The sequence below is a fragment of the Vavraia culicis genome (assembly GCF_000192795.1).
Source record: "Vavraia culicis subsp. floridensis unplaced genomic scaffold supercont1.13, whole genome shotgun sequence".
Classification (NCBI taxonomy): domain Eukaryota; kingdom Fungi; phylum Microsporidia; family Pleistophoridae; genus Vavraia; species Vavraia culicis.
Window position 1 is genome coordinate 43,138 of NW_007360616.1, and position 13,361 is coordinate 56,498.

The 13,361-nt window shown below is 40.7% G+C and overlaps 5 protein-coding genes across 5 annotated transcripts; 1 reads left to right on the top strand and 4 right to left on the bottom strand.

The window, feature by feature from the left end:
* The first annotated feature begins 2,759 nt into the window (after positions 1–2,759).
* On the top strand, positions 2,760–3,311 carry VCUG_00966 (uncharacterized protein). Its single transcript, XM_008075796.1, has one exon. It carries the CDS (start codon positions 2,763–2,765, stop codon positions 3,285–3,287), a length of 525 nt encoding a protein of 174 aa, XP_008073987.1. The 5' UTR covers positions 2,760–2,762; the 3' UTR covers positions 3,288–3,311.
* A 428-nt stretch (positions 3,312–3,739) lies between these two features.
* VCUG_00967 (uncharacterized protein) lies at positions 3,740–4,369 on the bottom strand (the record flags this gene model as incomplete). Its single annotated transcript, XM_008075797.1, has 1 exon — positions 3,740–4,369. One exon carries the CDS (start codon positions 4,367–4,369, stop codon positions 3,740–3,742), a length of 630 nt encoding a protein of 209 aa, XP_008073988.1.
* Positions 4,370–5,600: 1,231 nt separating this feature from the next.
* On the bottom strand, positions 5,601–7,810 carry VCUG_00968 (uncharacterized protein; the record flags this gene model as incomplete). Its single annotated transcript, XM_008075798.1, has 1 exon — positions 5,601–7,810. The coding sequence occupies one exon, from the start codon at positions 7,808–7,810 to the stop codon at positions 5,666–5,668; it is 2,145 nt and encodes a 714-aa protein (XP_008073989.1). The 3' UTR covers positions 5,601–5,665.
* Positions 7,811–8,336: 526 nt separating this feature from the next.
* Positions 8,337–11,167, bottom strand: VCUG_00969 (uncharacterized protein; the record flags this gene model as incomplete). Its single annotated transcript, XM_008075799.1, has 1 exon — positions 8,337–11,167. One exon carries the CDS (start codon positions 11,165–11,167, stop codon positions 8,531–8,533), a length of 2,637 nt encoding a protein of 878 aa, XP_008073990.1. The 3' UTR covers positions 8,337–8,530.
* A 1,304-nt stretch (positions 11,168–12,471) lies between these two features.
* Positions 12,472–13,075, bottom strand: VCUG_00970 (uncharacterized protein). Its single transcript, XM_008075800.1, has one exon. It carries the CDS (start codon positions 13,066–13,068, stop codon positions 12,745–12,747), a length of 324 nt encoding a protein of 107 aa, XP_008073991.1. The 5' UTR covers positions 13,069–13,075; the 3' UTR covers positions 12,472–12,744.
* Positions 13,076–13,361: the final 286 nt, after the last annotated feature.

The window sequence follows — 13,361 nt, forward strand, 5'->3', positions numbered from 1 at the left end:
AGCACTGATTTCAATGCGTAAATAATAACTCACGCAACACCTTCTCTCCGGAGCATCCCGACAAGCCTTTCATTCCTGCCCACTTACACACAAGCACACCAATGAACGGTCCGTAATGCTAAGGTGCGTAAACCATAACTAACCATCTTATGTACCGATTTTGATCGATCATTGCTCACTATGTGAGTTACACGGAAACAAGCATTTCACACAATGAGTACGTGGTTTCAACATTTATCTGCGAATGAAACGGTGATTGTTAGGGGAAAACTAAGCGCCTAAATATCGTTTTATCAGGCTCATTTACTTCTTGCTCCCGTAATTATTCGTGTATCAGATATCCTTTTATCGAATGATTTTTTGTCGTGGCAGAAAGTGATTTGCATAGCGGAATGACATTCAAAACAGGCAAAATATAAATTTAAAGCTCACAATCAATAATTCACGCTACTTTTATTTTTATAACCATGTTGTGTGTGGCTGCAAAGAATAGTTAGGTACCTTCCGTAAATTTTTGCTCTAAAATATTTTAATCGTGTAATACACTAATTAAACGATAAAAGCTGCTAATTCGGATCAAATGCGCTGGAACTGAACAAATGACGGTAACTGCTGGACACAGAGCGGACTTGTAACGTAATAAGGCAAGTTTTCATGAAAAATCATTTGAACCACATTTGTGCCTCAGCAAAGGAAAAATAAATGGCAAAAATATAAATGAGGAAAATCAAAATTGTTTTAACATATTCATTGCCTGTGAAGTAAAAGTACCGTGCCAAACGATAATCTAGTGATATTTATTGCTAAAACATTTTAAACCGCGTGCACGCTTACTCGCTATTTAAGATATGGCACAGTGCTTTCTCTTTGCCTATATTAAAGTTCATTTTACTATCACTTCTAGGTTACATCTCGTAAAACTGTTCAATGGCATAGTTTCGCATGTTCGTATCGTGAAACCGATGTTTTCGGAATAAACCATGTACATGCTACCAATAATTCTTAGAAATGATCGCAAACAATCACGTAGGCAGAGAACTATGATTTATAACACACCGCCATTTATCATTATTGCGTATGGTGGGGATGTGGTTAAGACCGGTTTTGTTATAAAAACCTGGCACTGTTATACCAAGATGACAAAGCTAAAAAACTGTGGTTGAGACTGATTTAAAGAAACATTTCGCTAACAGTACGTTTACTTATCATAAAAACATTTGGTGAATGGCGTGTATTCTGGTATCAATGCTAAAGTAGAGCTCAAACAAAGCTCTTATTAGGTTCGCCAACATTCTTCTCCAGTGCAAAATCCTCTGAATCACATTATTGATAGAAAATCAAGTAAAAAACCGTTTTTTTTTCGTCTTTTGACTCATCTGCTCTATTCAAGTCATGTTCGTATGTTTTTTCTGCATACGCCGCACCAAATGACCTATGTTTCACAATCACATCGTGCGAACACGTAATTTCCTTTGAAGCTCCGAAAAAATCATCCATAGAGCTGAAAATCTTCGGATCAACGTAATAAATCGTGTTTACGAATGAATAAAACACGGCAGGCCTATTTTCTAATCCATAAACATCTCAATACTTGCTAAATTCTGATTTTTGCTTGTTTATTATCAGTCTTGTTCTCCACACGTCACTATTTGTTTTTCTTTCTGCAAAATTTTCAGTAAATTTACTTACCACGGCTAAATGCTCATAGCTTTCATCCTTCCACTTTGTATCTCTGCATTCTGTCAAGTATTGGCAGATGATGCAGTTGACACCTTTAATAACACCGAATGCCTTTACGAGTGGACCGCTGGATCGCCGAGAACTGCTGTAGCTGCTCCTTAAATAGCATGCAAACATTATAAAACGCAGTAAAAATATTTTCATAGAAACAAAATCACCATTGCTTAAATATATTTGACGTACTCCCAAATATAGATATGTTTCCATTTGTGTTAGTGTCGTATCGAGCAGTCGCCACATCGAATGCATAGCTCTCAATAATCAGTGCCACAGAGGACTCTTCCCACTAATTGTGGTATTACCGGTACTTTGCACAGTTTCAATCTCAACCATTTTCTACAAATACAACCAATCCGCCGGGTAAAATGGCGCGGTGTACAACTCGAGCAGTATGTTAATTTACATGAATTATCTTTTTCTACAGCTCTTAGCCATGAGCAGATGAAATGGTGATTGCTCTCATGCATTTATATGACACTCAACCTGAGATATGTCTATTCTGATGCTATCACCTCATGTTAATACTGAGCAAGTTCATTAACTTTTACATAATTTATATTTGTGGGAGTGCCAACGTGGATGAATCGTTGCTTTACGGCGATATGCGAACAGCACGTTGTTGGAACGAATTTTTTCGTGTTAAAATGGTACAGAGCCTGTAATACGCGGTATACCAAATTTTGGCGCATCTAACTCTCTAAACGGTCAATAGTACCAACGCTTAGCACTCTCCATTTTTAATTAAAACGTATACATTACGGTGCTATTTACATCAACATAGTATTACCACCTGCAAAGGACCAGCAAACATAATTTATCTCTCTTGTTGTGCAATTCGCTGCATTGCACCGTTCATCCAGGCCGTACCACCGAACAATCGCTTCATGTCACAACCTACAGCGTATCAACGAACATTCATGGCCTAACACACATCCGCAGCAATCGTATCATTAAATTAGATACGATCAGCCGTACAACAAACAATTCCTTATTTATTCCGATCGATCACCTGGCGTAAACAAATGCCTCAGCTTGGTGCCCAGTCGCTTGAAACATACAACACGCATCTCAAGTCCTCGCTCGAAGCGCTCAAACAGAATCACACACCCACATACCTCCAGGAAACCAGAGACCTTATCTCAGCCTGTATAGACCTCATAAACACAACGCAACAGCGACCAAAACATGTGATAGAGTTCAACACGCTCTACAACAGCTATAACAGCTACGTAAAATCGAAGAATAACATTAACACTTTGATAGAGCGGGCAGCATTGAACAGAAACGATAAAATGCAACGGATCAACGACGGAATAGGTGAGGTTGTAAAGCTTACGGGGCTGGTGGACGAGCTTGTGCACGGACAAAGGGAATTTGTTGACAATGTAGAGGTTATGATGGATATGAATCGGGACACCGTGAGGAGGAGTAATGAGGAGATGAAAATAACCATGAGAAAGAAAAAAAAATCGAAAAGATGGAAACAGGTATTCGTGGTAGCTCTGGTACTGGTCGTGCTGTACTGTGTACTTAGGATATTTCATTAGTGAGAGATATGAATTGGATGAGTACAATAAAAGTAAATTGCTTATAATTGCTGGCGTGGTATTTGCTGTTGACATGAAGAGCAGTTATTTAGAATGTGTATTTGTGGCGGGATGATGGTATCATGATGTATTTAAACGAGTTCGCTTCATATACATGCCAGCTATCGCACATTATCAGTACAGCAGCCAATTTGCGGCTGTTAAACACCTGCAGTTGATAAATCATCTTCTTCCAACATAAGTGATTGATGCTTGATCTCCTTATCACCGAAACATGGCACTTCCTAGTACTAAATGCACCAGCACACGCCTTCAAAATTCGCATACCAAAGCAGGATAAACTGCTCATCCCTGCAACCCTAACAAATACCCACCAGAACAGCAATACTTACCCCGTACACAACAAGAGACACCGTGGCACGAACAGTGCCCATTAGTAGTTAACTTACCATTTAATTAAACTCTACTTTGTATCCTTTGCTTTTAATAAATGATACATCGTTCACCAGGTTCTTCACCATTTCCTCATCCTCGTACTCAATCAAAATATCATTTTTTTCTACTTCTACTGCCATCAATTTACCATATTTCGCAAAATCTACCACCAGCTTGCTTCTATTCTTATCCTGTCCCCTTACAATTCGTATAGTATTGCTAGCATTGTTCACCTTCTCTTTAAAGTCGATGGCCTTGTAGATGATCTCCTCATCCAGCACTTTCAAAATCTCATTTTTTATGACAAACATGTTAGAACAGTCCACAATAAACGTGTGACTGAATCTCACGGTCGAGTTGTCATGGTAAACGAACTGCCCCAGCACACACATAAGAAAGTCGTGTGCTGAGAGCATATGATACTCAAAACATGATACAAGCACCTTTATAACCTTCTTCTTATGATGAAGACCGAGCATTCTTTCCATGATATTCGTGTTGGACAACGCTGCAACATTGTCCTCGTGTGATATGCTTATTTGCGATGCAGGGTCGTAGAACGGAATGATGCTCTGGTAGGAGGAACAAAGTGAGCCGTAGTACTCGTTCAGGAACTTTTTCGGGGTGTTAAACTGTGAATCGGTCATTTTCTGTTCTCTTCTTGATTCGTAGGGGGCCGACAATTTTTTTAAAAAATTCGTGAAAACCGTTGAAAGCAGACACGTGAGGCAAAACGGGTTATAGAACGCTTTCAATCGTTCATTCGTTCAAAACACATAATGTATGATAATCATGCATTACTGCCCGTTCTCTTTACTCGTATTGTGCGCAGTTTTATGAACATGCCGTTAGCAGGGCGCATTTCTCTGTGGATGGTACGAATGCCCGCTACACAAAGAACAGGGCTGATCATCCTGCCAATGATGCTACGAAATTGTGAAGAATTAAACCAGCATACCATCTATTCAGTGAATACATAGCCTGCCTGCACAGCGATTCCAGCAAAGCTAATCTGCACCAATTGTTCAGTCTTCTATATTTCTGGTCACCACAGGAGGAGGACCCCTATGCCGTACTATCACCTCTGCCAATTTCCACGTATCAAATCTGAAGCATCAATGTTACGATAAGCGCAAATAACGAAGACAAAGTTTAATTTCAGGTCAATGATACATTTGCACTGATTATCATGTAATAAAGTGATACAGCCCACACAGATCAACACACTAGAACCATGAATACTTGTCCGCATATGCTGCTGTACCAATTACGTACCTGAAACTATGAGACGTATCTGATCACCACGATCATACCGGTTTCCACTGCAGGTTATGTACCGGTAAGAATGCTTCCCGATGAACGAACGAGTGCTAACTCAGCTGTAAGCAACGATGTGCATTGTTATGTTGAGGTCGTTGAACGTTGTATTAGTGCAAGTAATTCACATATGGCAATTTTCTAGAACTTCATCTTTCTTCACTTAAGAAGCCACATCTTTCCTTTTTTGCTTATTTATAGAGAAGGACCGGAAGACATAAATTCCATTAAGGTACATCTATTCAGCAATTTTTGCTAGAAATTAATTTTTTAACCCCTACCAAAAATGCAAAACTGAAGAACACTTTCAAAGAGGTAAAAACATCATTTAAGAGAGAATAACTTTGCTTGAACATTCAAATTATTGCGTTATATAATCGCAGGCATCACAGCCTGTCACATTAAAACCTCCACTCCACCTAATTAATCCCTAAGTTTTGTGCTGCCCGGCACAAATGCAGTACGGTGATGATGGCCTGTAGAACGGAGAGACAGCACAAAAATAACAGAGGCATCAAGCACAATTCCAATTTCGGTGCTCTCCTCCCACACAAAAACACATACAAAGCAAATGCATTTTAATAAATCACTCTGCCACACCCAATTAAAACGCTTTAATGACACGTTCACTTCATCTTCCGCCTTATGTTCCTCATATACTCTCCAACGTCCTCTAAATTATGACCGCTATCATCATAAAAATACGAGAAGAAAATATCCTTGTACACGTTGCTGCTCCCGTCATCTCTGATGTAGTAGTAGTTAGGATCTAAGTGTGTGCCCTGTCTCAGCCGTTCAACAAAACTGTTCAGATGCTTAGAATACTCGTTATCGTATTCCTTGAGCACTATACGCCCCGTTACCTCGTCATCAAAGCACTTATCCACCATTTCAAGCACCTCCGGATTGGTCTCAACACCCGTGCCAACGAAGAAGAAAAGGTTGTAGCCGGCATCAAGCACGTAGAAACTATCAATGTCAAGGTTATCGAGCGTAAGGTCCTTCCGTTCCTCCGTTGCAACGTCGTACAACAGCGGATAAATTAATCTATTGATCAGTTTGAGCGGGCTCGTCAGAACCAGGTACACGTAAAATGCCCTGTAGTCCATCGGCGTGTACAAGACAGGTCGCAGCACCACGCTCTTCTTGATGCTGAGCATCAGCTTGCCCATATTGCCAAGGCACTTGCTCTCGATCATCTCCTCCACAAACTTGTCCACCATGGCCAGCCCGCTTTTTCCACCCATCTCTTCATTTATCGCCTTCAGAAACACAAAATGGGCCATCGCGTATTCGTTCACCATTGCCAGCCGTGTTTTAACAACAGGCACAACAAAGTTATTGGTGCGCAGCCTTCGGCTGCCCTTCTCGTCGTTGTACATCACCGCAACCTGAAAGACCACCCAGTCATCGGCATTCATAAGGAAATTGTTAACAAATGCTGTTCTGTCACCTCTTTCCTCCAAATCACCGCTCTCCTCGCCCGTACAGGACAGCCCACACGCATCGCTCTCCCCAATCTCGTTCAATATCTTATTGATCTCGGTCAGGTCGTCTTTTCCGCTGTTTCGTGTTTTCAGCTCGGCCACGCTTTCGTTCATCTTAAACCCAAACGTAACCGAGTGCTCAAAATTCACAGTGCACAACGCCAGCACATCATTCGTTTTCAGATGAAAGTTGCCGAAGTAATCGGAGATTTGCACGTTACTGCCCCGCACCTTGAGCACGCCCTCGTACGCCTTCTTTCTACTCATGAACATGTGCACGTGCCTGTCCAGCTTGTGAGGGAACGTGGGCTCGTTCGAGTCAAAATTTGGGAAGTACGCGAGGAACCCGCCCGTAAAGCGTGACAGAAGGCTAAGCGATGGCAAATCGGCATTTTTGCACGAAAAAACGTAGTACGACAGCGAAATGTTGCTTTTGGAGAAGGCTGCTGCCATTGTCTTGTAGTAATCATTTTTGCAGCGCAGCGAGGCAGCCGGTCCAACAAGCGAGGCCTTCCCCCTGTTCGGTACGGTCGACAGGAACGCAACGACCGACCCACCGCTCTTGCCCAGCATAGCATGCACGACATTCATCACACCCCCAAAATCGCTGTCTGCACACGCCTCTCGTCCCAAAAACTCAGCCGTCATTTCCAGATCAGGCACGCTGTGCGCATCAAAAAGAACATCGTCCATGTTAAAAACAGGCAAATGATCAAAATCGCTCACCACGACTGCACCACTGTGCCCAACGATGCACAGCGTCTTTGCGTAGAACACCACACCAACACGCGCATCGCCGAGGCACTTCATGTTTCTTCGCAGTGTGCTGCATACGCTGCTAACCACCCCGCGTTTATACGCGTCACTGGTGCATTCGATCACAAAAATGTATGAGGGCTGCTTCAGGTACGCATTGCTCGCGTCCATCTCAAGTTTCATGTTGACCAGCCGCTCATCACGCATATTTTCCACGTTAAAAAGGTAGTTGCGCAGCGGATGGAAGCCGTCCTGGTTCAGAAAACCGCCCTGGCTGATGAACGGCGTGTCTACGGTGTTTAGGCACCTGCACAGTGCACATCGCCACTGCTCGCCAGGACTTAGAATTTCGCAGTAGGGCGAGATGTATCCCCTGCATTTCGTGCACCTTATCGCACATGAAGGAGTGTTCGTGTATGTGCCTGAGAGCTCAAATGTTACGGCTAAGGGCGCAGGTGCCGATGTTATTGCATTGGCGGTGCACCGGAACGATGCGTTGCGAAGGGCCGTACGATTGTGCGTGTTCATGGGGATGGGGTAAAAAATTTAAATTTATTGGGTGTGCGCCCACCAACAGATGCTGCTGCCATGCACACGTGTAAATAAAAAGAGAACAAAGTGTTGTGAACGGAAACTGAAATAATGCGCAGATTTAACTCAAAAGTAAAAAATTGGTAGTAAGAACAGCAAGATATCCTAAGCATGGTGTGTTAGGCAAATTTAACCAAAAAGTACAAAATATAGCAATTTAATGTTACCCTCACATCAACTTTAAATAAAATATTCATCTTAGGTAACAACACCCCATCACAAATTAAATTTATTTATTACATCATTTACCCATCACCCTACCAGGTATTTGAACCCTTTCAATGGAGTACACCACAGCGTCATACCCCTCTAAATAAATGCTCCTTAAATAACCATGCTTGAAAAATTAAACGCTTTTATGATTCAAGTGATCACACATGATGCCTTACAGCAGAATTAACTGTTAATTGCGATATAAGTTACAAACAATGCATAAAAATGTTTTGGAATGCAATAAATGATTCTTAATTAAATTTAATTATTAATTCAACTACTGCTCAACTTATTACATTACCGCGATGAATAGGTTCACTGTACTGTTGATCTGCTATTTATTGCGTGCACGCTGTGCTATTGCTTGTTTTTGGTAGCTAAAAGATATTTTCTATGGAGTGAAAAGATACTTTCTGGGTGCAAAGCATTTTTGCCACGATGGAATCATTCCTTGTATTCCTTTATAATTTGTACCCCCTTCAAAATAAAACTGGTCCAATTCATACCTGCACACTCACTACTCCTATACCTCTTGGCAAACAGCATTTTACCTTCATTTACAGCAGCCTTCAGTTCTGCACCCGACATTCCTTCTGTTGATCTTACTAGCACATTCCATTTAACGTAGCAAAAGGTGTTCGTTGGTGATGGACTAAGACAGATTCTACACTTCGATCCTCCCTTCCCCTTCACTACCCCTTTTTGCTCTTCATCTTTCACTTCACTATTACTGATCATGATAACATCATTTGCTTTACTTATGCTCTTCAAATCACCGGCACTGGAATACAAACTACTCCCACCAACAGTACACTCACTAACCGTACTGTCTATACGATCATCTTTAGATGATCTCTTAACCAATACGTTGCTGGTACCGTTCGAATGAGCTGTACCACTCTCAATTACACCACTATCGATCGAACAATTCGTGTCGCTATCATACTTTTTATGTAGGTATAGCTTAATTATTTCCTTTCTATCGCACTCATCAGGTAAACCAATGTAAATATGCCTGTCAAACCTACCAGGTCTTAGTAAGGCCTTATCAATACCGCTCCTCCTATTAGTACTACCAAATACAATTGTTTGTCTCTTATCGATTCCGTCCATCAGACTAAGCAGTGTATTAACAAGAGATATTTCATGATTATACGATGTGTCTCTGTTGCACGCTATCGCATCTATTTCATCAATAAATAGCAACGAAGGCTGTATCAGTTCAGCCTCACGAAACTTATCACACAAATTACGCTCGCTCTCACCGACCCATTTGCTCTTTATGGATGACCCGCTAAAGTACACGAAATTGTAATTAAATGTTGATGACAATGAGCGAGCAAGTAAAGTTTTTGAACATCCTGGCGGCCCATACAGTAATATCCCTGTGGGATAGTCGATCAAATCGGTATGTGTACGCGTTAAGCACTCTGCTACGATATCCTTAACTTTTTGGTATCCTGCTATGTTCTTGAAATTGAGCTGCTCGTCTCTTTTCGTTCTTCTATTGATCCTTGTTAAATAATCGTTAATCGCTGATGTAGATCTGTTCGAAAGGGACAAATCCTGTAATCTGTCTGTGAGAACGCTTTCTCCATCGGTGCTGTTCTCAGAACATTTATCACTAACATCTACACGTGCATTATCGTGTCGCTTATCAACAGGTAAGCTACGATTAAGACGTAGACCTTCTCCACCATTGATAAAGGTTGCTTGCTCTTTCTCCGTACACATACGATTACCATACACCCTGTACTCACTTATTAAATTAAATATCTCATAGTAATTCATTCCAAGCACATCATTTACAATGTTTAAACCGTAATCACCCAAAATTCTTTGTATCACTCTCTTGCCCGGTCTGTCGAGTTTCATGGCACAAACATTTCCCAATCGATAGAAATTAAATAAATGGCTGTCGTTAACAATAAAAAAAGACATTTCTTTCGTTTTCTCCATACACAAACCGCACTCATCCAATATGTTGGCTTCATCCTCACCGGTACGTATCGAGAACGCGCGTCTGTACGTTTCTATCTTCATGTTGGTGTTGAGAAAATCGTTCATAATCATGCAGAAAGTTCTTTTGCCAGTTCCTATCTCACCGGATAGCACAATCTTATCTATCGGATCGATTCCCAAGCGCTTTAATTTGGTAGGAAAGTAAAGGCTGTTGAATGCACGTGCATAAGTCTTAAGAAGAAGGCTGATGTTCGCGTAAATTTTTTTTGTAAAGCTTTTGTTTCCCACATTGATGAAGACAGTCTGATCATCAATAACAAAATATTCATCTTCCTCAGTAAGTATATTTGCTGCTGCGCTTTCATCTTCTTGGTCCCTAACACTGTGCTCTTCTTCGTCCTTTGAATCTTTCTCACCTATGTTGTTCTTTTGTATTACATCGTTTAAGTGCTGTCCATCTTTTTGGCTGCTGAAGCGGTCACAGGTCACTGCACTATCCCCACTTTCCATCTCTCCACAATGCATGCTTTGCATATTATTGGTATCGCTAGTACAGTCATTTCCGTTTCCATGCCCTTCGCCAGTATCGCCGTCACATCCTCCACTGCAATCATTGCCTTTCTCACCAATATTTTCTTTTTCTTCTACATTTCGTGCCTTCTCTTTGCTGATACACGCATCTTTGTGCCTATTCTCATAACAGTTATCAAATATCTCTGCAACACTCTCGTCCATAATATTATCCGTTCCATTCTGCCAGTAATAAGGTAAAGGCACACACAAGCATTCTCGTCTTTTGTATATTCTCAGCACCTGTCCGTTATCGACTCTTGTACCGGTCTTGATAACTCTCACCGTTTTCAGTCCGTCTACCTTTCCCGAATAATACACTATTCCAGCACGTGACAGATCCGCTTTCTGTACATCGACTTTATGTTCATTACCAATCTTCGCGGTATATAACCTCGAAACAACGATTGTGCCAGGCGAACAGACCTGTGGAGAATACTCAGCATATGCATACACATCTCCTATCCTTATTGAACCTTCTAACTCTTCTATACCTACATACGTGATGTACTTGTCACGTCCCACAGAGTAGTATAGAGAATAACTCATTTTTTGTGGGGTGCATGGGTAATATCATCATATGAGTAAAAAGACAAATCGGAAGATGATTGGTCAGTTCTGGAAAGTAAATTATTTGACCCTTCGAGAAAAATAAAGAATGTTTGTTTCATGTATTTGCACTGAATAAAAGATCTAAAGTTGTCGTACAACTCATTCTTTCTGAAGCGCCCTCAATTGTCCTCTACTAACAACATCAAAATTACACGATCACCGAATAGTAGCTAATTAATTAACCCCTACCATAAGATCTTAAACAATAGAAAAAACATAATACGAGATATGAAAAGAAGAAAGTATCAAAGAATGGATAGAGCACTTTTTTTGTTTTATAAACGGGAATAGCGCAGCTAACATTTTTTTAACGGTCCGCTGGGCATTCTTTAACTGTTGATGAAACTGTGTGCATATAATTATGGCTAATTCAGCCGATAAAAGTAACCAAAGTTCTAATTTGCCGGTTATTTGCCATAAATCAGAGGTGTAGACCGTATATCTGCCCATCTAAGTTAGATCTGGTGTACCGGATGCTTAACACGTCAATGATACTAAAGCACAAGCGTATGAGGAGATGTTTATGCGATAGATAATTTTTATATAGCTATTGTGAGAAGTGTTCTAGAACGGTATTAAGAACTCTGTATAAAATAAGCATTATTCGCCATAAAAGAATAATATGTGTAAATGAGTGCTTATCAATACCAATGTGTCTTTATAAGTGCTCAAAATGAGCGTGAAAATATCCCTGTGATAAGGACATGTATGGTAGAACGCAATGAATGTGGTATAACAATGTTATAAAAAAGCGATTCTTTTTATAGAAAACAATACTTTGTTAATGTGTTGGTATGAAAAGTTCGTTTGGGCTGTTCCTGTTGCAGAAAAAGAGGTAATATCGGATACACACTCAAAATGATCAGATAAAAGATCTTGTGTCCGAGAAAAAGAGGCAATTGCAAGCTAATAAGCAGTTTTAGATCGGAAATGAGCGCAGCAACACACAACTTGACGAACACCACAAAAGGTATATTACCCAAATGATTGACGCCTTGCAATGTTACCGTTATTCCGGTCATTCATCTCTATGTTAATCTCAGGCATAATTTATAACGTAGTTTTACCAGACCTGCCAATATCAAAACTCTTATAATTCTGCTATTCCTGGTGCATAGAAATGAGTGGTAGTCTTTGTGCTATTACCAAGGAGAATACGTTTTTTAACGTTTATTTCAGCAATACTAATGCATTATCACTGTTAGCTAGTCTAAAAAATATTAATCATCATGATTTACTATAAAAAGCGGCAAATTATGAACCATCCGATTCATGTATTAGAAGAAATGCCTTGTTGGTTTAGCATGGCCTTTTACCATTTGATCCGTTCAACAAGAAGAATGAATACTCAGAAATATTATGGGCATCAACAGGAAAGGCTGTATTAGAGGGACTACGAGCGCCTTAGCAGGGAGTACGTTAAATGCTTGTAGCGTAGAAAATGAACACCCACGAAAACAAAAAAACACGCAATTTGCTCTTTAACGGGTAGATCTCACCTAATTGTACCTCATTTACTTATCTATTGCCGTACCACTCACAATGCTGACAATATCATCCACGATGCCCTCACACCCCATAATTTCTACACCAAACTCCCTCAGGTCATTCTCTCTCTCACTCTTTAATTCCTCTACCAGCCTATCCACCTCTTCGTTCTCTCTTGCCCGCTCCTTTTCCAGTATTAGCTCATGTTCTTCTCGCAGCTTGGCTATCGCTATGTCAGCATCAACACGGGAGAGCGCAAGCAGATCTGCCCGTTCATTACGTGCACGACTTACCATTTCTTTAGCCTTTTTTTCACATTCCACAAGTTTCTTTACGTTTTCTGATGCCATAATCAGATGGGCACAGCAATTCTTAATTTTAGGCAAAATTGAAATGTTTGAAACTTGGGTGTTATAGAGAGTGGAGGCAGAGGATGTGCTTAACATGATGATAGGTATAAACATGGTGAACTCACCTTATAAGGTGATACAAGCTTGTGTTGCTAGGTGTAACGGTTAGTTTAGTCTCTGGGCTACAGCAGAAAAAAGACAGGATTCTAACACGTACGAGTGATACAACAGAATGAAAAACGGTTGAGAATGGTATTTTCGTATCACGGATGGGTTGTGCACGTGGTGCAACA

Excerpts from the sequence above, each read along its gene's own strand:
- VCUG_00966 (XM_008075796.1), top strand. The coding sequence starts at position 2,763 with ATGCCTCAGCTTGGTGCCCAGTCGCTTGAAACATACAACACGCATCTC.
- VCUG_00970 (XM_008075800.1), bottom strand. The coding sequence starts at position 13,068 with ATGGCATCAGAAAACGTAAAGAAACTTGTGGAATGTGAAAAAAAGGCT.